The following is a 23370-nucleotide window of genomic DNA, read 5'->3' as shown; positions in this document are numbered from 1 at the left end:
AACTCAGTGTCAGGTTGAAAATTGCCTTGAGGCAGGTTAAGATGATTCTGCCAGGCTTAAGATCAGAGGAAATGGAAAAAGAAAAGAACACTAGAGAGAACAAGTCCCAGTCTAATGTGAACACGGGAAGGACAGAACGGAGCTGTCTCTCACCCTGGAGATAGCCTGAAAATATCGTCTGTTGTCAGAGTCACTTAGACAGAGCACATGCACAAGTGAGGGCCATACATTTACCTATACAGAGCACATGCACCAGTGGAGGCCATACATTTATCTATACAGGTTGGTCATCGAACCCTCCACAGCCTGTTTGTCCATCTTTGGCTGTCCCTAACTAAAGACTTTTCTAGTACTTTCTAGTACTTTTTAGTTCAAGTTATTAGTGACTAGTCTTCAAATGTTTATGATATTAATTTAATTATTGAAATATATATGATCACCTGACCATTAAATGATAACAGTTAAAGCGATAATGATGACAGCAAGGAGTTTAAAATAATATAAACTTTCAACTTGAGAAATATCGATACAAAATCAACTTGCTACAAACTTGCTCCTCTCCATGCATCATGCCTCTCCTGTTCTTGCCTGAGCGTGCAGTGTTTTCATAGTGCCTGGAGTCACTGGACGCAGCCGCTGTAATTTACCTTGCCTTTGATGGTGTTGGAGGCTGTGTTCAACCCTGGCCGTGGTCACTGGGAGGCCAACTCTGGCAATGGCGTTCATTCCGGCCGCACTCCTATGCTAGTGGTACAAACAAACCTCCTCCGGTGCTCAGATACAGTCATCTTATAGGACCGCTAAAAAGCTAGTACAGCAGCTCGTACAGTTAGCACATGCAGCAGTGCTGTGTTACAAGAGAAAAGGTCCGTGTTGCAAAAATCCCCTTTTTTAAAACATTCAATATGTGATTTTTATTTGTCAAAATGATGCTTTGTCAGTGACAGGAAGCAGGATAGACAGGCCCATACATATTTTTCTATTTGTTTCCCAGCAGCTTTATTATAAGCTTATTAATTGCTTTCTGGCAATAAAAATTACCTCTATTTTCAGTCACTGAGTGATGCATTCAGACATTTATTAGATTCATAATGCAAGCTATTTCTTGCATTATCTAGTTATCTCTAACAACACTACATCTGCAGTATATATGCACGTTCACATGTGGATACTGCATTGCAATGGTATTATCATTTCTAGCTAATTTGTAACATTTTGTTACTTTTACACGCTCCATATTAAACTGTATGTGTAGACTTAAAGGTATATACACACCTCCACATGTACAGCATGCTTGTTCCATTTGATTCTATCAATAGCTTCAGAGAGAGCTGAAAAAGAAGTGCTATTGAAATCATCGAAGGCCTCAACATTTGCGACCTGAAAGATTATTCAACATGTGAACGTTGCTGGGCAACAAACACAGTTCCAACCAGGGATGAGTGTTTTTGGCAAATATTACCTTTAAAGGTATATTTTTTTCCAGGAAAACACAATTACTCATGGACGTGGCCAGTTGTACAGTTGGCTGTATATTATCAAAGCAAAGAAAAATCCTTTTACATTAGAGAAGAGAGTACAGAGTTTTACTTTTCAAAGCCTCTGACTTCTTTTTTTTTCTCCTGCGGATGTTGAATACTATCTACCTGACAGACACTTAAACCAACAAGCGGAGGCAATTCATTGGTGGAGTAAAAAGGTGAGGGTAAACTATACAGTTATATTTCTTGAGGAGAGAAATCACTGCTGTAGCCTGTGGGCTGGCACTGTCTGTATCTCCATAACTTCACAGGGTATTAATTGTTTCAGCGCCGTCAGCAGAATGGCCTCTGCTTGTTGAACCAAATCCAGAAGTAAAGTCATCAGCCAAATTGCATGGGAGCAGATACTGGAGGCTGAGCCACAGAGCAAGATGCTGAATTTTAAGATGGTTTTGGACAAATGTCCGGCTCCATTTTGAGCGGCGCACTAAAAACAGGTAACCAACGCTGAGCAGATGAATGGGATGAGCACTAAATACTCTGTGGGTTGGTATCATGACAAGCTGCTAATCTATGAGGACAGGATTACTGTAAAAAGACATGATAGAGTTGTCAAAGGTGCAGCCGTCATTGCCATTCATGTGACAGATGCTCTAACCAATGCTGATTTACAACACTACTTAGTATTCGTGAATATGATATACCATTAGATCAAGTCAGGAGTGCCATTTGGTGCCAATCATGTATCGGTGATTGACTGAGAATAAGTGCAAGAGGTGCTGCATGGAAAAAACCCACACACTAGCTTAAAATACTTCTAGGATAGATTTTCATTTAAATTGTTTTATCTTATACAGAATGACATACACCCAACTTAGAATGATGTTCTTTTTAGCTTCAAGAACATTGTGTTGATTAAAAGATAAGTGGTGGATGTGGTATTCACACTGTTTAGTGAAATAAAATATGAAGTAGTACTATGATGAAAAACTGCTCTATCACTAGAAAAAGCCCTGAATTTAGAAGATCCAGACATGTATTATATATACAAATAGTCTGCTTGGAACAATAATGTGTTTCTGTGTCTGTTTTTTTCCTCAAAAAGTATAATTTCCTTATTAAAAATACATAAAAAGACATCTGCTTCTTCTATCTCATTAAAAATTCCAGAATCTAAGCCAATGTTGTTTTCCTGCTGGACACAAGATGTCTCCTACTTCACTGTAAAGTCCATTCTCATTGTATGTGTGCTGGTGGCTTCAGGTTATCACGTATGTGATTAGTTGCATGCTGGACTAGGATTTGACTTCCAAACTATTTATGATGTCACAAACTGTGCTTGTAGGCCCCGCCCCCTTAAAATCTGATTTTTGAAACTTTCCACTTTCAGCAGATGAATGTCAAAACATCATTCTATTGTCAAACTCTGCACATGCATCATTCATTCTGCACAGTGAAGCTCAAACATCCAACTAGGAACAAGAAAAAAAAACATATTTCTGAGTGGATGAGGATTTAATAAAATTATTTAGTATTAAAGTATTAAATAATAATTTAAGTAAACTGCATTTTGATGTTGTCGTTGATCCAGGTTCTAGATTTTGTTTCCCAATTGAAGTACCGAAGTAAATTTGCCATACATTTTTAAAAATGTTTTTTTACCAAATAATTTCTTGTACATAAACGCTATTTATAAATTATGTGGATGTCAGTATAAGGTTAGCTATATTCAAGTTTGAAAGAAAGGGGCAACACAGATTAGTAACCCAGTGCACATGCAACGCACATTAAAAATTCAGCTGCCTATTTCCTCCTTAAATACACCCAAGCTTTAAAAGCCAGCTGCGGTGACTCAGAGGGAGGCCGCTGTCGATTAAGCACCATTGCATTTCCAATACGGGTAAGTGCGGAATGTTAGGTATACAACTGTTTATGACTTCTGGTTCAGTCGTTTCTCATAACCTATTTACAGAGAAACTAGGAATCAGTCCCTGGTCAGTTCCAGGAATCAGTCCGCTTGCATTCAGACACTCAAATGCACCATTTCAGCACCATGGACAGCGTCCTGCGGCCGCTTGTATTGGCTCGCAGTGTGTGGTCACAGCTGCCTTTAGAATGGATCTCATTCTCACACACGTTGGTTTCTGCATATCTGCACAAACTACTTGTGAGGACCCTCACGACGTACTGCATTTCCTATCTTCTAGCCACACATTTGACCACAATAAGCGTAAGCCACGACACGACCCATTGTTACAACATTAGCCCAAACCTCAAGTCTAAAACTGAGTCCAAAATGTCATCACTTTCCAAAAAAAAAAAGAAAAACGTCCTCACTCGGAAGGTCTAACACTCAAAATGGTCCTCACAAAGATAGAAGAGCACACACCCACACTACAGCAAATGCGATTTCTTATTCAGGAAACGATTACTAATGAATTCCTTATTATCTCGAAATGCATTTGTTACATTCATAAATACTTAATACCGAGTTGTAATAATTTCCTCTAGCTCAAACAGACAATGAAGCGGTTAAAATGAAGGAAAGGCTCGCTGGTGATATTTGCTTCTCACTGTGATGAGAGGATTCATTTCGGCTTCATCTGGGGCAACCTTCCTTCAAACCGTGCCACCGTAACATTTAACTCACGGTGCACCCTTGGACAAGCTGAGCTCACGGGTCGCAGTCTCACCAGAAGAGGGCATTCCGATTCTGCCTGACAAAGTTGCCTTGACATGCAGACGTGATTAACAACAGCGTCATGCTGCATTTCAAACCGATCGACAACGAGCATGAAGGGAACATTTGGAGAAAAAGGTGGATATCTGTATATTTGACTATTCCGTGAGGCTCGTTGACAGCGTTTCATAGAGACTTGTGGATAACCGAGCGTTACTTTCCCCTGTGCGCCATGCGCGGATCAGACTGAGCATCCTTGAGAACAGAGACGCCGGGGGTTTACTTTGGAGAGGAATCTGAGGGCTGCTTGACTCCTTTGGAAAATTACGTACTGTTTTTTTTTAATTTTTATTTTGCATCATGCCAGCGTATTTTTTTGAAGTTTTGTGACAGGATTTCCTCCATCTCCATGTAAGACTGACATGAATTACTTGGATGTGGCTTCGTTATTGTCTGCGCCTACTGCAGTACTCTTTTTGGCTGTAACTTGAAAAAAAAAAAAAAAAAGAGAACGATTATTTTCCTGTGTAGACATGGAGAGGGAGTTCTGAAACCGGATTTTTTTTTCGTATGCCGTTTTAATCTGGAGTTGGAAGTAAATGACATTCGCCCCGGTTCAGTTGTACGGTTATAGATGCAGAACTAAACCGGATAGCACATCCAGGTCCGGGAGAGTAAAGGGCAGGTGCGCTTTGGAGTCGGCGGCTGCGCGGACAGACCGGGCTAGTGGATTAGGACGGTACCTGTCTGTGGAGAGCGCGTCATGCGGACTCGGATGTCGCGCACCAGAAGCCATTAAAACCTGTAGGCTGGAGCTGACAGATAAGCGGATATGGGTGAGTTCTGTTTATGTTACCATCTTTTTGATAGCGTGGGTTGTTGTCAAGATATACTCCAGTTGCCCTCAGCCCCCACAAAACACCTCAAAATGCCTTGCCTCTTCCCCCTGGAAGAACCCGGTTCGAATCAGATGCGTGAATCAAAAATCGGTCGTCTTTCCAAATGCACCGTTGTAACATCTATTAAGGCTTTTGGAGTCTTTTGTTAAGTGGTTCGGGAAGGAATGTGGCTGAAGCCTGTGCTGTAGCCTGTTAGTCGCAGAGCTGCAATGTGTTTTTCCCCCATATCCTGGCGGTATGGATGATTGGAGACTAAGGATACTAGTTTTAGTATTTTAAAACGCTGTGCGCTTCAAGATGTGGTTCAAAATCACGAGCAAAGCAAATAAGCCTGTCTGTCTAAGTGAGGACTATCCTTTTTTATTTTTCTTGACCAGTTAGACTGTCTGGCTCATTGGCATGGACTGAAATGCTAATCACGGTAAATGTTGGAAGCCAGTCAACTTTATAAAGCGTGGCTCTGCATAATCATTGATTGTCCTTAATCTGTACGCACGGAGCCTATTGTCCAGTTTCAGCTCGACGCTAGAACGCCTCCTCAAAACTCTTGTGGGTTGAAGGCACCGGGTCGTGCAGATTTTGTTTAGCGGACTGATTCTCATTCAAGAAAGCCGTCGTATTCTGCACCTGCGGTCAAGAGGGACTCTCCAAATCAAGCATAAAACTGTGCGTCCATCCATCAATACTCTGTGTTTGTGAGTGCGTGTGTGTGTTTGTGTGGAGTCAATGCCCCTCTCCCTTCAGTAATGCATGATTAAATGTATGTGTTTGCGCGCGTGCACGTGTTTTCCTCATCTTATTGTCAGTTAAGAATTTACCATTTTTGCCCCGTTCTGTTCCCCTTACGCGTGCGCACAGTTACAACCCCCACATTCATCACCACCACCACCACCACCTCCATGGTCCCCCTTTCACTCTGTCCCTCTCTTGGTATTTAACTGTTAACTGTTTTGTATTATTTTACCCCCTTTCCCCAAAAATGTCTAATAATTTCGTCTCCATCATTTGCATTCTCTGATATCATTGTCTGAGGTAGCCTAATCTCCTCAGCCACTCTTAACTGGTATACAGATGGCCAAGTTCACTAGTGGTGCTGTGCCATTAATTGTGAGGCCGCATGATATATCGACCCACAGGGGGTTACTGCACCACATCAATATAAGCTACAACGGCACACAAAGCCATACAGTACAGGCTGCAGGAGCTCAGACGCAATTTATGTGTGCTGCAAAGCAACCATCTATGGTTAATCAAATAAGTGTGGTTTATGGGCCTGTTTCTTAATTTAATATAAGAGCATGTCAGAAAATTCTACATACCTGTGGTGCCAAGATTTTGACTGAGACCCACACGCACATGCAGGTGCACACGTGCCTGCAAACACGTTTGTGTCCAGGTGCACAAACCAGACCAAAATCTCAACTTTTTTTCAACCATGTAGCTATGTGCCGTTGCCCACAATTATTTGAAGATTACATGGTGGTGTAGTCTCAGTTATCCACCAGTGTAGCTGAGTGTGATGCTCTTCATTAACAGCATGCAATGCACTTATGTTTCATGGACCATATCATTAGAGATCTGCTTTGCAGAAAGAGAACAGTTGGGATAGTAAAAAGCCACAGTCAGAGATTCAGTTGCAGAGCTTTAAGATACAATTAGAGACCCCACTGACATTTCACACACCTTTCCTACATCTAAAACACATTCTTTGCTGTGAAAAAAGTATGACCGCCTGCCAATAGATGCAATGCTACTGTGTTAAAATTAATATTGGTATGACACCAGTCATATTGCCTCAGCTGCAAGTTCACAGTGGCTTAGTATAGACAACAGATGACCTTCTGCCGGCCCTACAGCATCCAACAGACAGCATTGTTGAAATGTCAGATGAAATAGGTGAAGGGGGGAGGGATCAACAGGCCCTTTGAGGGCAATATCTTGGCATTTGTTATTTACATTTGCTTATTTTGAAAGAAAAAAATCAATAGCTTGTGAAGCACTTGGGATCCAGCTTCCATTGTCTACAGTATATGCTTGTCCTTCTCATGTTTGTACTGTCCTGTTGCCCTGTTGCACTGAGCATGTATCCCCTACTGGTTCACCAGTAACACTTGCTATATTTACTAAAATATATGTGTTAAGCAATGTTGGATAATGATAACCTTGCAAGGCAGCTGGGCATGCGAGATGACAAAGTCAGTCGAGAATCCATGTCGCCAGGCTTCAATCTATGTACCTGTAACCAAACTACAGTGGTACCCGACCAATCAGTGTCCTTTGGGCAAGTACTGGCAGCTACAGGGGGTCGGCACTAGGTGTGACGCAGGGAGAAGACACTGTTTCTTAAAGAACAATGGCGGCTCTAATCGAGGTTAGTGTAGATGCTGCTAGCAGTTACATCAGAACTGGAGAGTATTTCCAGATTTAAAGAAGAGCAAAGAATGGCACTGAAGGCTTTTCTTGATGGATAGATGTTTTCTCTCTTCTCCTGACTGGCTCCAATAAGAGCTAGACTATGTTGACAACTTGCCTAGTATTCTTTTGAAAATGCCTGCCCTTTTCCAAACAGTTATGTGTAATAAACCATCTGGTGCACTCAGGTTAAGAAAATGGCCCAAGTAAAAGAAATCCATAAATAAAATAAAAATTGCAAAAGCATGGAATAAATAGAAATGTACAGACCACAGGTGAGCTAAAGAGGTAAGAGGATGGCCCTCAGAACAGCTGTTGTGCAAAGCTTCAACAGAAAATGTGTCATTGAGGGTAAAGCGCCAGTGCAGTACGTTTATACCTGTATACTTGTAAGGACACTCAGTAACATAATGCAATTCCTATCCCTTAACCTAAACTTAGCCATTGCAACTAAATGACCCTAACCCTACCTCTAACTCTGACCTACAGTATGCTTAATTCTAACCCTAAAAAAATGTTCTCACTCAGATTTAAAACCCAAATGTTATCCTCATAAAAAATAAGAAAAAATCCCCAGACACACAATATGATTCCTTCTACTTTCAGAATTATTGATGTTTTTAGTGTTTTGCACCCATTTATCAGGGCTGTGTTTCCCACTGACGGACACAATGAGATCACTGTGGAAACATTGGGTCCAATTTTGCTGGGTATCTTGGGTGACGTGGTAGAAGAAACAACCTTTATAATGATGCATGAGGTTACAGCCCAGTTTGTATTGAATCCCAGGAACTGGAACAGAATTTCCATTAGCAGAGTTTCACTTTGAAATAATGATAAACAGAAGGCATGCTAACACCTGGTCACTGTTTATTTACCTGCACATTTACCCTTTGTTTTTCAAATAGGACTGTATGCACAAATAATTTCAGTTTTACAAATTTGGCAGACTAATCAATACGCTGTGATGTCACAGTGACCATAATGAAAAGTAATGTTGTGAGTTCAGGGCCAGGAACTTACTCCACAGTAAGAGATGAAGGCTGATTGGTTATTTTCCATCACTCCACCTGCATGGAACTGTTGCCACCAAGGGAAATTAGGAATCGGACAAGGGGCAAAAACAAAACAGTATATATATGTGTGTGTGTTTGTGCGAGAGAGAGTGTGTGTGTGCACACGCACACAGGATTCATGACAACACTCCTTGCAGTGCTTTTCTATATTCTACCTAATCAGTACTACAAATACAAGACGGGCACGCCAGGACACAGTGTTTTTTAACCACTGTTGAAATGGGTCTAACTTGGCAGGCCTTGCTATCATCTCAAAGATAATTGGAGACTAATAGGATGGCTTGGGCTGGTCTTGGGACGTCCTTCCCTATGTGTTCGGCTGCTGTCCAGTCTCTGTGTGCAGTCAAGGCTGAGGCTGGTAGCATTTTGTCAATGACAGGCAGCAAATAGCAATGAGCCACTTGTGTGCACTCAAAGTGCACCAGTTAGCGAGTCCATTTGCCAAGTTATTAAGCTACATTTGGTTTTATTTTAGGTCAGCAGTAAAGTGCACTTACTCTCTCTATGTGTTAGGGTTGAGAGGCAGAAATAGCTATCTTCTCGTGCTGAGGACAGCAGGGCTGTCTGCCACATAACTAAGCAATACGCACATGCCTCCAGACAAACTTTAGTTTTGACTTATCCAGCCATGTTAGATTAAGACAGATAACTGCAGAGTGTGACAAAGAAAAATGAGAAGCACATATCTATATATCACACCGAACACTGAAAAGAAAGCGAGAAAAATGTTCATCCTAAAAAGTTGGATCTGAAAGCTAGCAAGAAAGAGAGACAGTTGGAGAGCAAAAATGGAAATCAACAAGGGAAGTGAAAGGGCGGAGGAGATTTTTTTGACCACATGCATAAAAATAGTCTTCACTTTATAAAAACATCCTGATGGCTTCAGGGTTCAAGGACATGCATAACTAGCATATTTTCAATAGGACAGAGAATGAAACGAAGGAGAAATTGCTCATCTAAGTAGATACGGCATAAGAACAGTAATGGTGAGAGGTACATCAGGTAAGAGGTAATAGAGACACAAACCCCATGAGTGACACCTCAGAGGGTGACTTGTGCTCCTTTGTGAATAAGATTAGAGGAGTAGTGGGGAAGGAGATGGCTTACAGAGGCATTAGCGCACAGAGCGCTCATTAAACCACATACAGTGTCAGTAAGGGGAGAGAGGTGTCTTGTGAGGCAGGCTCAATCTGAAAGAGATGGCAGAGTCAGTTCTAATAAAGCAAGCCTATTATGCACATGGGAAATAAAAGCAATAGGGGGCTGTTTTTACATCCTCCTGGGATACGAGTCAAACACAAAATGCAGAAAACATGCATTCATGTTTAGCAGCCCACACAATCTGTTCCCCAATCAAAAGTGTTGTCTATTAAAATTGCTGTAAATGCACATGGGACATTACACGTTGGCATTGTTCTATATCAGTATTCTTCTGCAGTCTCTATGTGTTTTTTTTATTTTAAGCCTTCGAGGCACAGTGTTGTCGGTAAATTTGTTAAAGTTACATTCAGACACCTGAGAAAACAAATTGGTTGCACTCAGAAAAACTGCATCTTGTGATCAGCATCTTTCTCTCTACAATATTTATGTGAAAGTGTCATAATTTTTGGATCCAAGATGTAGAAACATGATTGATGTATCTGCTGGTATAATCAATAGCCAGCACAAATTATCTGTACAGTTCCATGGTTCCCTCCATCTGTAAGGAATGATGAAAGATTCCTCTGAAAACAAACAGTAAGTGTGTCTCTCTCGCAGTCACACTCATAGACAAACACAAACACACACACATACAATACCCATATGGGATCAGCAGATGCTTGGCAAGGAGTGAAATGGCTATGTTAGATAGCATATGCTCTATGATGCCTCTCAGCCACTCTATGTCAGGGAATTATTCCTGACAAATCCTGCAAAGATTAGAAAATTTAAATGCTTATGCTTATTGCCTCAACTGCACCACAAGTATCCTCAAAGCCCAGATATTCCATTATTTTAGCTCAAGTTCATCATCAGTGTAACACATCTACATATAACACATTCCTTTTAATAAGTTGGTGACTTCAGCATGGCGCCTGCCATCACATCATACATTTTGTAAGTTAATTAAAGTATGGACTTCTTCTGTCCTGACATATTAATCTTATCTCACTGTGATAATGGTAATAAAGTCCATATTTGATTATATTGCCTTGAGAAATACACATAAGTAGTGAATCCCACCATATCACCTCCTCAAGGGGAAATCAATGTATCTTAATGACAGATCATTAGTGGCTCTGTAAAGGGGAACGATTTTAATGGAAACAACTCTGTCTCACCTCAGAACAAGGAGTGATAACACAGGAAGCTACTGACCACTTTTCACTTTCTAAGTAGTATTTAAAACAGTATCTACCCCCCAAATATGTAAGAAATATATGTCATACACAGACGGCCAGATCTGGCATTCAGGTAGTTGTTGAGCTATTCCATAGGGTTCATAGTGATTTTTAAAAATGTTATTTAAATCTGTGAAAAGCAGAAGCGCTGATTCATGCTGAACCTATACAGCTTTGGGTTGGTTAGACATTAAATGGCTGGAGTCTAAATTCAAACGCCTCCAGGATTATATACACAACCATCAACTTTGAATGTTAATTTGTTCAATACAGGCTGCCTTTTATCACTGCCTCTGCCATTGGTGCAATGATGGTTTATGAGATGACTGAGTACAAATACAGATAAAGATATGATTGAGTAAATTAAATGTCACTTTGCTTCAACATTGGTTGTCAGTGTGTATTCTTTGTAAACATAGTGCAAATGACACCAATCCAAACAGCTTCCAAGACCATCCAATTTGAGGTAATGAGTCAACACAATGTGAACTTTGCTCTACATCTGAATAAAAAACATTTTTATGATTAAAATAAAACTGTGAACCCTGCCACTTAATGACCACATGCAATCTTAAATTGAGAAAAACAACCAGTATTAATTACTAAACTGCATAACATGGCTTAGTCATTTATTACTTTAAAATTAATCAGTAAAAGCTTGCCGTCAATTCTAAAAGAAATCACAAAATGTTTGACAGTCTCTCAAGAGTCAGTTCCCAAATTGCAGTGATTAGGTAATGTTGGGCCACAAGTCATGAACTTAACCTTCCAGTTCTAAATAAGTAATGCTGATGGTATTATTGTTACTGTCATAGGAAACAAATTGGTGTCAGACAAGATGTTGTCATGTCAGCCTAACTGCTATACACCTGAACAAGATTCACCACAAAAGTACACATTCTTAAATGATTTCTATACATACAACTAAGTTGGAAAACACAAGATTTGATGAATTACTGTTAATGACATTTTCCTCAATTGTTTGATATGATATGACTAGACATATGTGTAAATAGGCGAGTTGTAGGGATTAGTGAACATGTGTCATTGTGAGGGGACGTGTTATTGATATGTGACAAACTTGGAGACAAAAAATGAAAGGGACGAATTGCTAATGAGTGGAGGTTTGCAGTTTTCAAGAGAAAAAAGAGAACTGAAACTGTAAGGGAATAATATTATTACTGGAAATTTGATGGACATATCTGACAGCTTTGGATACAGACAAAGGAAGAGGACCTGGTATGTAAGGTGGAAGAAGATGTAGAAATTGCATGGAGCAATATGAGTCTGTAAGTCTGTATCTGTGTAAGTAGAGCCATTACTACTGCAATGGTAGGAGAGATCATTGACAGGAGGCAAGGAACAGAAAAAAAAAATCTTGAAGAAAGGCCCTGAAGACCCCTCATAACATAAGATCCGGCCTATCCACTTCAGTCGGGATGTGGAAATGTTTTCCTTCCATTATGATATAGCAGCAGTTATTTATAATTTTCTTGACTTTCACAGCTCAATGTTATGTTGTTCTGTGACTTTTTCTGTTTTTGGCAAAGGTGTTAGTGTCCTTCCCATTCAGATGCACACACATTAATCTTTACACCAAATATGAGCTAAAAGAGTTTTTTGCAGCAGTATTTTTACTTGATAATAAAAACAAACCATCCGAATGTAAAAGCCTAGATACTTGATGCTTGCCTCAGGATACCTCTTCAGAAAATGTTAGCAAAACTGCCAACATTGCTGGGTCTCATCTTTTCTTGGGCAGTAAGTCAAGTTTGGGTGTGTATAAATATATCCTCTCATTTTATCTTAAGAAAAACATATTTTGATGGACCATCATTTCCAAGACTGTGAAATGCCATGAAAGTAACATTACTCAGTATCTGCATGCATTTCTTAAGCAAAGGGAAACTATAGATTATCGGTTAGGAGTTTTTGAGTTTGTAATAAAATCATCTTCTTGACTTTTTTCTTTTCTTATTTTCCTCTCCCACACTCCCTCCCTATAGGCTCTGCTCTGCGGCGTCGCTGGCTAGTGGTCCAACTCCTGATGCAGGTGTGGCTGGCGGCAAATCCATCTCTGAGTGAGCGCCCATGCCCCAAGAGCTGTCGCTGTGATGGAAAAATTGTCTATTGTGAGTCAAGCGCCTTTCGCGATGTCCCCAAGAACCTTTCAGGAGGCTGTGAAGGCCTGTCTTTACGGTACAACAGCCTCGCCAGTCTTCGTGCTGGACAGTTTGTAGGCCTCAACCACCTCATCTGGCTCTACCTGGACCACAATTATATTGCCTCTGTAGATGGAATGGCCTTTCAGGGGGTCCGCAGGCTCAAAGAGTTGATCCTGAGTTCCAACAAGATTACATCGCTCCACAACACCACATTCCACCCTGTCCCTAATTTGCGTAATCTGGACCTGTCCTACAACAAACTGCAGGCCTTGCAGCCTGGGCAGTTCCAGGGCCTACGGAAGCTTCTCAGCCTTCACATACGCTCAAACTCTCTAAAAATCATCCCAGTGCGTCTGTTCCAAGATTGCAGAAATCTGGAATTCCTGGATCTGGGTTACAACCGCCTGCGCAGTATCACTCGGAATGCATTTTCAGGCTTGGTCAAGCTCACTGAGCTGCATCTGGAGCATAACCAGTTCTCAAAGATCAATTTCTCTCACTTTCCTCGCCTCTACAATCTGCGGGCACTTTACCTGCAGTGGAATCGCATTCGCTCAATGAACCAGGGCCTGACCTGGACCTGGGCCTCCATCCAGAAACTAGATCTGTCTGGGAATGATCTGACAGACGTGGACGCTGTAGTTTACCAATGCCTACCGAATCTGCAGACCCTAAATCTGGACTCCAACAAGCTGACCAATGTCTCCCAGGAGGTTGTTGATGCCTGGATCTCCTTGACTACGATTAGCTTAGCTGGGAACGTATGGGACTGTGGCCCTGCCATCTGTCCCCTGGTGGCCTGGCTGAGAAACTTCAGAGGGGCAAAGGAGACCACCATGATCTGCGCCTCGCCCAAGAAAGCCCAGGGTGAGAAAGTGATGGATGCTGTTGAAGCTTTTGGTGTTTGCCAGTCAAACCCAGCAACAACTCTTACTGTGAGTATTCCTCCAACCCCGTCCAGTGTCCCTGTGCAGACTGAACATCGCCCAGCCATTCTGGCTTCACCTACTGGTTCTGGAAAGAGAGGAGAGGGATCTATCAGAGGCCCCACGTCATCAGCTGTTACCCCACCTGTGGCACTTCCCCCAGAGCAAGACTTTGAGCCTGTGTCCTTCCACAAGATTGTGGCTGGAAGTGTTGCCCTTTTTCTATCTGTTGCAATGATCCTGTTGGTAATCTACGTGTCTTGGAAGCGCTATCCTAGCAGTGTCAAGCAGCTGCAGGAGCACTCGGCAGCAGCCCGCAAACGCCGCAAGAAAGCTAGAGAGACGGAGCGCACCCTGAGCTCTCCACTGCAGGAGTACTATGTGGACTACAAGCCCACCAATTCTGAGGCCATGGATGTGCTTGTCAATGGGACCGGACCCTGCACCTATACAATCTCAGGCTCCCGAGAATGCGAGGTATGACCCACACCACCGCCACTCCTCCTAAACAAAACTCTGTCCACAGCGAGACGACCAGAGGTAATTATTTACTCTGCTTTGATAGATGATAAGTCTGCTACTTGATTACTTAGCCTTACACAGCAGGTTAGGTAAATACTGTGTACCCATGGATTATTATTGAATGAAGCAGAGGTGGTTTTAGCACCACTTTATATATAACAAGATATCTCGTGTTTTCAGATGGGTGTTTGTATAGTCGCTTAAACCCTAATCTCTGTTGAGATGCAAATGTTTGTTTTGCTGCAGAATTTTACAGAAATACAGATAAATGAGACTGATTACATTTCCTATTCTACATAATCTTGAGCTTATATGCTGTTTGTGATAAGACATTTGTGATTGTTTAGGTACTCGTTTGCTTTTTTGCTTGCATATCACAGGCTTTGTGCTTTGTGCTTTTGATCTATTGCTATTCAGTTTTTGATGAGCAGTACTGTGTGGAGAGAATAGCTGAATGGTAGGAAGATCCACTTCTGGACACTGGATGTGAATGCTAATAGAGACTCTTGTCACTGAATAGAGCTTCCCTAGAGCTGATGACTTCACACTTTTTTTGACATAGGTATGACTCGTTGTTGGAAAATACTTAATGCTCATAGTCCCCCAACAGCACTTCCTTTCTGATTTTTGCATCCCTTTGCACACTGACTTGCTGAAGTTACTCACTTGTTTACTCACTGACTTAATTGATCCGTCACACATGAACCAAAATGCATACTTTCACTGGCCATCCACATTTAACGCACACAGACAGAAAAAATACACGTTTTGTGACAAACACATACACACACACAGAAAAAAAGTAGTGTTTGATAGTCCCGAAAGGAGTGGGAATCCTTTGAAATGTTTCATACACAGGCAAGTGAATTTCTTCAAAACAGTATTTACAGACTACAGCAATGTGGGAATACCACTTTTCTCTTCTTGATTTCAGCTGCTACACTCGTGTGTATCTGACATACTGTACCATTCTTGGTTAAACCTTTTATTCTACTGCTGAGTTTCTGCAAGTTTTCCAATCTACAGCTAAGCAAAGCTTCTGTAGAAATGTATTTCTCATCACTGATTAACTGGCCCTGTTATAACAGGCCTACCTGGATGATCAGGTAGCCTGCCCTCCAAAGCTGTAACCTAAAGGCATAAGACATATTTTGGTTAAGCGCTATGTTCACATTATCAGCCCATTCGTACTCAGTCTAGTTCCTAGACTTTCTGGGCATTTCTATGCTATGAATTTCTGGCAGGCTCTCTCTGGAGGAATGACTGTAAATGCTGAGGTTTAAACAGTGAAGAGGAGGAGGAGAAGGAGGAAGGCTCGAGCTACTACATTCTTTTCCATTTCTGTTCCTGACCGTCTGGCTTTTCTGGAGGCAGGTCACATGATAATATGTATTTACAGGTTGTTTGATTGTAAAGAGGGACCACAAATCACAGCTGTCATTTTGTTGTTGTTTGCCATGCCCTTCCCCATACAGGCTTTTAGTGCCTCCTTTCAGTCCACAGTGCTTATATTTAGTGTGAATTTTTAAATGTATAACTCCATTGGAAGTCATGTTACATGAATAGAGGGGAAAACATAGCAGATGCTGTTAAATATTTTGTACCTCATTCTATACAATGCCAAGCAAACTTCGATTTGAATGATGCGATTTTCACATTACCTCATTTTGACATATCTTTTGTGGCTTCAACCCAACGTATCACACTGTCTTGAAGCCAACAACATATGTGCAATGTCATCTTATTTTCAGATCAAAATATGGATGATCTCAAGCCAGCAATTTTTACATAATGCACAAAGGTTAGGTATGATCACAGGGACACATGAAAATATAGTGTAATCCAGTACAATATTACAAATATACCTCCAATGCTGACTTTTTTAATACAGTTTAATACAGGGATGTTTTGGACTTGTACAGGTGTTCTAGTTCTTGTGGCTGCCCCCTAGAATTAAAATGATTAGTTAATCTAATTAGCTAGTTAATTTGGAAAGTACACAGCAGGAGACAGCTGCCCACAGGAATCATATCAATATAAAAAATAGTGAAAGCAGTAAAGATGAACTTTAAAACGAGGTTGTAATGACAAGAAAAATAAAGAAAAAAGAAAATAGTTAAGTAACTGTGCATTCAGTTTTGATATTCTTTTGTAGATGGAGTGGTTGTAATTATAAACAATCTCATAATAAATTAATCTCTCTTTCTATTCTGTCTAGGCCTTATTGTCTTCTGAAAATAGCAAAGTACTTTGAAAAGAACAGTCATACCTCCAATGTGGACCCCTGGATTATAGATAAAACAGTTTCAGTAGTCATTAGTTGTTGTTTTTTTCTATACAGACAAAGTTGTCTCAGGGGTATTTGATCCGATACTTTAAAAAAATAATAATACTATATCTTAACAATGTTTGTTAGAGAATTGTTAATTTCAACAGTAATATAATATTAGGCAAACAATGGATAGCTATTGCACTTACTGAGGATCAGGAGGAATTAACGCTCCTGATCCTTTCACACCAGGTGAAGGCAAACAAAAAAACGCATTGGTTGGCTTCCAGATTGTCATATTACAAGGGATAAAAAGGCTAATTGTCATTCCCAACACTCATTTTCATACCTGATGCCTCATGCCAGCTGGATCAGACTATTATCAGACTCATATTGCACGGTCCAGGGAGGCCCTATAGGATACATTATCTACCAAAGTTGCCGTCCACTCTAAGGGACCCCACACAAAATACCTTACAGCCCCTCCATCCGTGTAAGCTAGAAGCAGGCCTGCAACTTACCAGAGAAATCACTGCATCTATCGTTAGCCTTTTATCTTGACTTGATTGAACTTGGCAATTTAGCTGACTCTTTCATCGTGTGAGCCAAATAAAGCAGGAATTAACCCATACTAAGAGGGCCAAGGGCCAAATCAACATTACAGAGCCAGCAGAGTGTAACAACTCAGACAAAAAAAGCCACTGGAAATATTTGTGATTTATCAACAACCGCTCATATGAAGGAATTATCAACAACAAAATAAAATCCAGAAGAAAAGCACTGTTCTTTTATAATTAAGCACAAAACAGAAATAGATTAAGTGAAGAAGGTGATAAAGGAGAGTGACGTGAGCCAATAAACAAAAGATAAGACTACACAGTGAAAAACAAATAAAAGATATTGCCAACATTGTGGACTGGGAACACTGGGACTTCCAATAAAAAGTTTCAAATCATACAGTCTTAATAAATAGCAATTTCACCAATTCTGATACTTTCCATCTCTTTATATAAGCTATACCCAAGGGAGGGAAGTTTGCACACACAGGTAATGTAAATCAGGCCATTAGCTGAACACATGTTTTAATCTTAAAGCAATATTATGTAAGACCTGGTATTTGTTGCGATTTGGCGCCCCCAGGTACATAGTGGAGTACCCCTGTCGTAAATATGGACTGGTGTACATGTGCATTTGTTCTGATTACATTACTTATGATCAAAAACTAGCCAGTCAACAACTTTTGCTAACACAGCCAAGCATCAAGCAAGTGCAACAACACAAGACATAGCAAAGAGGCCTGCTGGTCGGTTGTCTTGCAGTTTATTTTACAAAGCTCTCACTAACGGCTAAAAGCCTGTCCGACATGTTTTCTTGAAGTACTCTGGATGTCCACATTCTTACCTTTGTTCTGTTGAGCATACTGTAACTGCCTACTGTGTAGTCCAGTAGCATTGTTGGAAATGCTTAAGAAGTCTTTGATGTTTCAAACTAGCTTTTCTCTACCGTTTATGTAAGTTAAGATCGACATGTCATCAAGTGGAAATTCCTATGCAATGTTTCAGTAGGTGGTTAGCTTCCATGGGATGTTTTTTTTTTATTTAAGGGTCACTCTGTCCCCTCCTTCCCGTGCTTTTTTCAATCTGCTGATTACCTTACTGCACCTATAGGGGATTGTTATTTTCAACAGTATTACATTGCAGCCTTTCTTACATCACAACCTGAATAGCTACATCATACCCATATTATTAAGCCATATTGCATGGATGTAACTGAGTGAAAACTGAGTGGAGGCCCGGCACTGTTAATTCCTGTCCTATTCGCAGTCCTGTTTCCACAAGTTTCCTTTTTATCCCTGCACTCTCCTCCATTTTGTTTCTTGAGATATCCTTGAAAATGCTTTCTCTCCAGCCTTATCTGTCCCTCTGTCTCATCTTAAAACATTGTAGAGGGGAGACAGGAACTATCAGTCAGCAGTCCACAAAGTCCTGAGTTCATCGCAGAATGTGCTCCGATCTTGTTTCTACATTTTGTTGCTCTCGCATGGACATAAATCACTTGGTAGCAGCACCTGCTGCACTCTCCCCACCTCGCAGCCTCACTGCCTCTCCTCAAGCTCGAGGCCGTAGCGGCTCAGGTCTGCTCATCTCTCCTGAGTGGGAATTGCTTATTCCTCCTGTGTCACTCTTACGATTTCTTTCATTCAGATTCTGCACCATGACTATAACTCACCCTGAACCTCTTCACATGATTGTCCTTTATCAGCCCTCAGATCCACCTGACATGAATGTGATTTTGGCAGGCTTTTTAGTGAATTGCCTGAAGATGGTGCAATCCTCATTTTCCAACATCACTTCAACCTTTCCACAAAAAAGCATTATTTCTATCATTTCATTTCTATCTTCCTTTGATCTTGTCCTTCCTAGCTATACTCATGATGTGGACAGTGGACTTGACCTGATCTTGAGTCTGCCATGTTTGGCCTGTGTCAACTTTTCATGTATTAACATCACTTGGCATCTTTTGCTTTTTTTTAACCTGGCCATACCACAAGGTAATATTTGTGGCTTTCTTCCACAATTTATCCCTTCTCTCATCTTTATCTCCTTTCACTTTATACAATTTCCAAATGTCTAGCCACGCTGTCATCATCCCCTGACCTCTACCACCTTCCATCCTGATCTGCTCATTTGTTGTATCCTGCCCCTTGGCGTTCAGAAACAGAGTGAAATAAGCAGACATTGATTTTTGCAGCTGACAGAAAGTGGCTCAAATCTTGTTCTTTGATACGTATTTTGATGATATGCCAGACCTGCTCAGCCAACTACCCAGTATTGATACCCCTAATTCACTCACTACCATCTCATCTTACCAAACACCTCATTTGTTCTTCTGATACTGTGGCTGACATTTTCCAAACTACAATAATTCACTTACTATAATGTCACACTACATATAGCTGTCATTCAATTAATGAATGTTGTTCCTATTTTTAAGAAACCCAGCCTCTAAAAATTAGACATGTTATGGTTATGGCACATTCTTCTCCTGATTGTACTGCCCTTCAACTAGAATAGATTTCAGAACAGGTCTTAGATAATAGAATCCTGAGGTTGTCCTCACTGTTAATAGTAACTCACTACGGTGTAGAGAGAAACTACTCAAAACTGCCTATTTTTCCTATGGTTATGGCATTCAACTATATCAATAGTAGTAAAAAACCTAAGGGTAAATCTCTGGTCACATCCTAGGAACAAAGAGATGTCGAGGTGGAACCAGGACAAGTCAGGACAGCTGGATCAGGCCAGAGTTTTATTCATTTATTCTTCTCTTCTTTTATTCATCTATTTGTCTGTTTGGTTTTGATTTGTTTGTTTGTCCCTTTCTTCCTCCTCCTCCTCACTTCTTTGCTTTCTCCAGCTTTAGGCTGCCCCCAGACCAGTAGGAGGTTGCTCACCAGATTTGGGTCAGATCCCCTCTAGAACAACCCCTACCCAATGCAAGAGGGGGGCTTGTCATTCACGCTTTGTATGCCAAACCGACCACCTCAACCTCCTACCTATGATTTTTTTAGTAGTATAACGTCATTCTACTTTTGTCTCTTGTACATCGAGAGTACACCGATTATTTGGAGGTTGCTCATTGGGAAATGTAAGTTTAAGAAATTGAACACAACCAATTGTAGTGTTTTTCCAGTGAGTGCAGTCTAAAATTGAGGCATGCACCTCTGCTTACAAACTGTATCTGCTTGCTTGATTTAGTGTGATCGTATATTCATCCCGCTTTTTCAAAGATTGTTATTATTATTCTATAAAGCATTTTGTTCTATATTCTATTTGTTCTTGACTCTATTGCAGGCTTTGATGCTGAGATTTTACACTTTCTATGTTTGTCTAAGGCCATGATGCAAGACTCTGAAATGAAAAAAGTACACACATATTTGTAAGATGTCAAACTTTAAAGGTAAACGTATATAGTTACTAATTTGTCCTGCGCTATTGTACATTAGTAGCTCTATCTTAAGAGTCAGTTTTCCTCTCTCCCTGTTTCTCTCTCCCTCTCGCTACAGTCCAAGGTCATGGTGTCAGATTGTTAATTGCTCAGAAAAAAAATCAACACAAACACTGGGAGGCTAGCCAAGGGCAAGTAAGCTATCTGTAATTCAGGGGGGGGGAGCTGAACTTCTCGATGGTAGTGTCTTCAGTCGACAATTAGCCATGTGGGAGACTTCAAAACATGCACTGTGCGCAAGAGAACATCTCTCTCATCCGCTAATCCTGTCTGTTTCACACTCTGGTTCCATGCCGCTGCTTTCTGCACCGCCGTTTGATCCATGCTTAATGAGGGAGTTAGATCACCAATATAGCAATTACATTACCTGGAAAAGAGGAAAGACTCTTTTCTTTTCCTCCCAGTTTTTCACAATGTAACCCAAGTGCATCATTAATGCTAAGCTGCCTGATGCACTACCTCTGTTATCTGTTCTCCTCGTTGGTGATACTCATCTTCAAATCTTTTACAGTTTACATCTGATGTGCTTATTTTGTACCTACTCACTCAGCAGTAATTATTATTTTTCCCCTACCGGTCTGTTCACTTTCAAAACATTTTTTCAAAGCTGTCCATGATTTGTTTCAAACCAGTCTCTTGCCCTTTTATACTACCTTATACTTGCTTCACTACTTACTGATACAAGTACTGCTGCTTTAAACAGCTTGTTCTATCCAGCCTCACACATGGATGAAAAAAAACCACAGTGGCATATTGTAACTGCTTGTGATGGACAAAAAAACAAAAAACAAACCAAACAAGCAAAAGAAACCCAGATTACTGCCAAAATTCTGAAAGGGTAATATCACTTCAGAGACACAACTTACCTGCCCCAGAAGATCCGTGTCTGGCTGGCTTCACATTTCTGACATTGCATTTAGTTACAGCAGAGATGTTCCTAAACTAGCATCTATCCTACAGCTACATTTAACGTAATATAAAATCCAATATAGAACTTTTCCTCTTAGAGAAACTGTGCAGCAGAGGTGCAGAAAACACAAACATTTCCATCCTATCAAGATAGCATTTTCTAAAAGTAAAACAACCTGCCAGTACAGAAAGATTTTTTCCAGCATGAATCAGCCCCGTTGAAGATGTTCCAGATTACGTCTTCTGTATCTTAAAACAAAGAGTAAGGAAGGCTGTTGCTTTTTTTTTTTTTTTTTTAGCAAGTAAGACTTAACTACTCATTAAGATAAAATAGACTTGATAAGAAGGAGATTTTGTGTGTGCACATCGGTTTTTTGATTTTACTGGCTTGTAATAAAACCTGTAAAATGTAAAACTTTTTCCATACTTGGTTTAGGCATCTTGTTTGTTATATTAAATGAATGGCAGTTGCGTGGACTAAAAGGAAGGTTAGAGGATATTATTGTGGATCCAGCCCAATGAAGCACTTATTTTTTCTCATTAACTCTATGATCGTTTCAGTTAGGTTGAACAGACTTACTATCACCTTGCCCATTAGTCACTAAATTCAAATATGTGTAAATCAGTAAGTATGAGGGAAGAGGAGGATGAGTCATTCACGGATCTGCATCTGAATACACCACTAAGTACCTGCAGCAGTACATCTGTTCATGTCTGAAGTGCTATAAAATGAAGAAGTAAAAGGCGACCAAGCCATCCCTATGATAGCCATTTTTTAATCACTTTTTTTTAATGTTAGAACACTCACTGTTGAATGAAGCACTTCTGCTGAAGTTGTGCAGTCTTGTTCACTCTTACCAGAAAATGATGTGCTATTTAATGAATTGACAATGAGTGTAGTATAATTAGCCTGTCATCCTTGCACAACGCCGCTGTCAGATGAAAATATTTTAGCTTTCCAAAGTCAATTTTATATTTCTATTTAATAGGTTTCATGGGGCCTAGTGTCAAGAAACTTACTTAGAATTAAAGACTGCATCTTTCAAGGAACTAAACTCTCAATTCATTACTGCTGGGAGAGTTGGTATCTGATTCTATAGCTGGTCCTAATTAACTAACTACTGTAATTAAGAGGAACTATCTCCAAAAAGAGAGGGTAGAGGCCTTGCCTGTGCAGTTCTCTGTGGGTGGACAGAGTATTACAAGCCAAAAAGACTACAGATCTGTGTCTCCAAAGGGATTTCTGTTATCTGGCCTGTTTTTTTTTAAATCTGTTTCCTAACTAAAAAACAAAGTACATGACTGATACTTTCCACTGACATTTATGTCTCATGCAATAGTGCTTTCATATGAATCTATTAAACTAGTCAGTATTTCACAAGTAAGAAGCAAATATAGAAAAGTTTAGCAGAATTTAGTTTTTTTTACTTCCCAACCCAGAAGTCATGTCTTGACTTCTTGTAGGGGTCACTGCTGCATTGTATCCTTGTTGCACCCCCTCAGGTGTTTTCACCTGACCTCTTCTCAGCACTGCGGGGGGTTGTACACGTTGTGCACGATTGACATATCCCTGAATTTCCGGTTGGATTTCTTGCACCTGTTAGGATGTGAAAGTGTAAATTTGTAACATTTGTTCATGGAC

At 40.5% G+C, this 23370-nt stretch overlaps 1 protein-coding gene across 3 annotated transcripts in view; it reads left to right on the top strand.

Annotated features, from left to right (window-relative positions):
- Positions 1 to 4048: 4048 nt before the first annotated feature.
- Positions 4049 to 23370, top strand: part of LOC127370757 (leucine-rich repeat transmembrane neuronal protein 4) — a 100001-nt gene continuing 80679 nt past the window's right edge. The window contains exons 1-2 of one of the 3 annotated variants that reach the window (XR_007886274.1): positions 4049 to 4997; positions 12936 to 14560. Coding sequence is in view for 2 of the 3 variants with exons in the window: in XM_051413113.1 (XP_051269073.1) it covers positions 4994 to 4997; positions 12936 to 14497 (1566 nt within the window). In the remaining variant the exon portion in view is untranslated. The remainder of the gene's footprint in view (positions 4998 to 12935; positions 14561 to 23370) is intronic. The other 2 variants (XM_051413113.1, XM_051413112.1) reach the window with 2 other exon arrangements.

This window comes from Dicentrarchus labrax, unplaced genomic scaffold (genome assembly GCF_905237075.1).
Source record: "Dicentrarchus labrax unplaced genomic scaffold, dlabrax2021, whole genome shotgun sequence".
Classification (NCBI taxonomy): Eukaryota; Metazoa; Chordata; class Actinopteri; family Moronidae; genus Dicentrarchus; species Dicentrarchus labrax.
The sequence above is the reverse complement of the archived record's forward strand: the minus strand, read 5'-3'. Positions and strand labels throughout refer to the sequence as shown.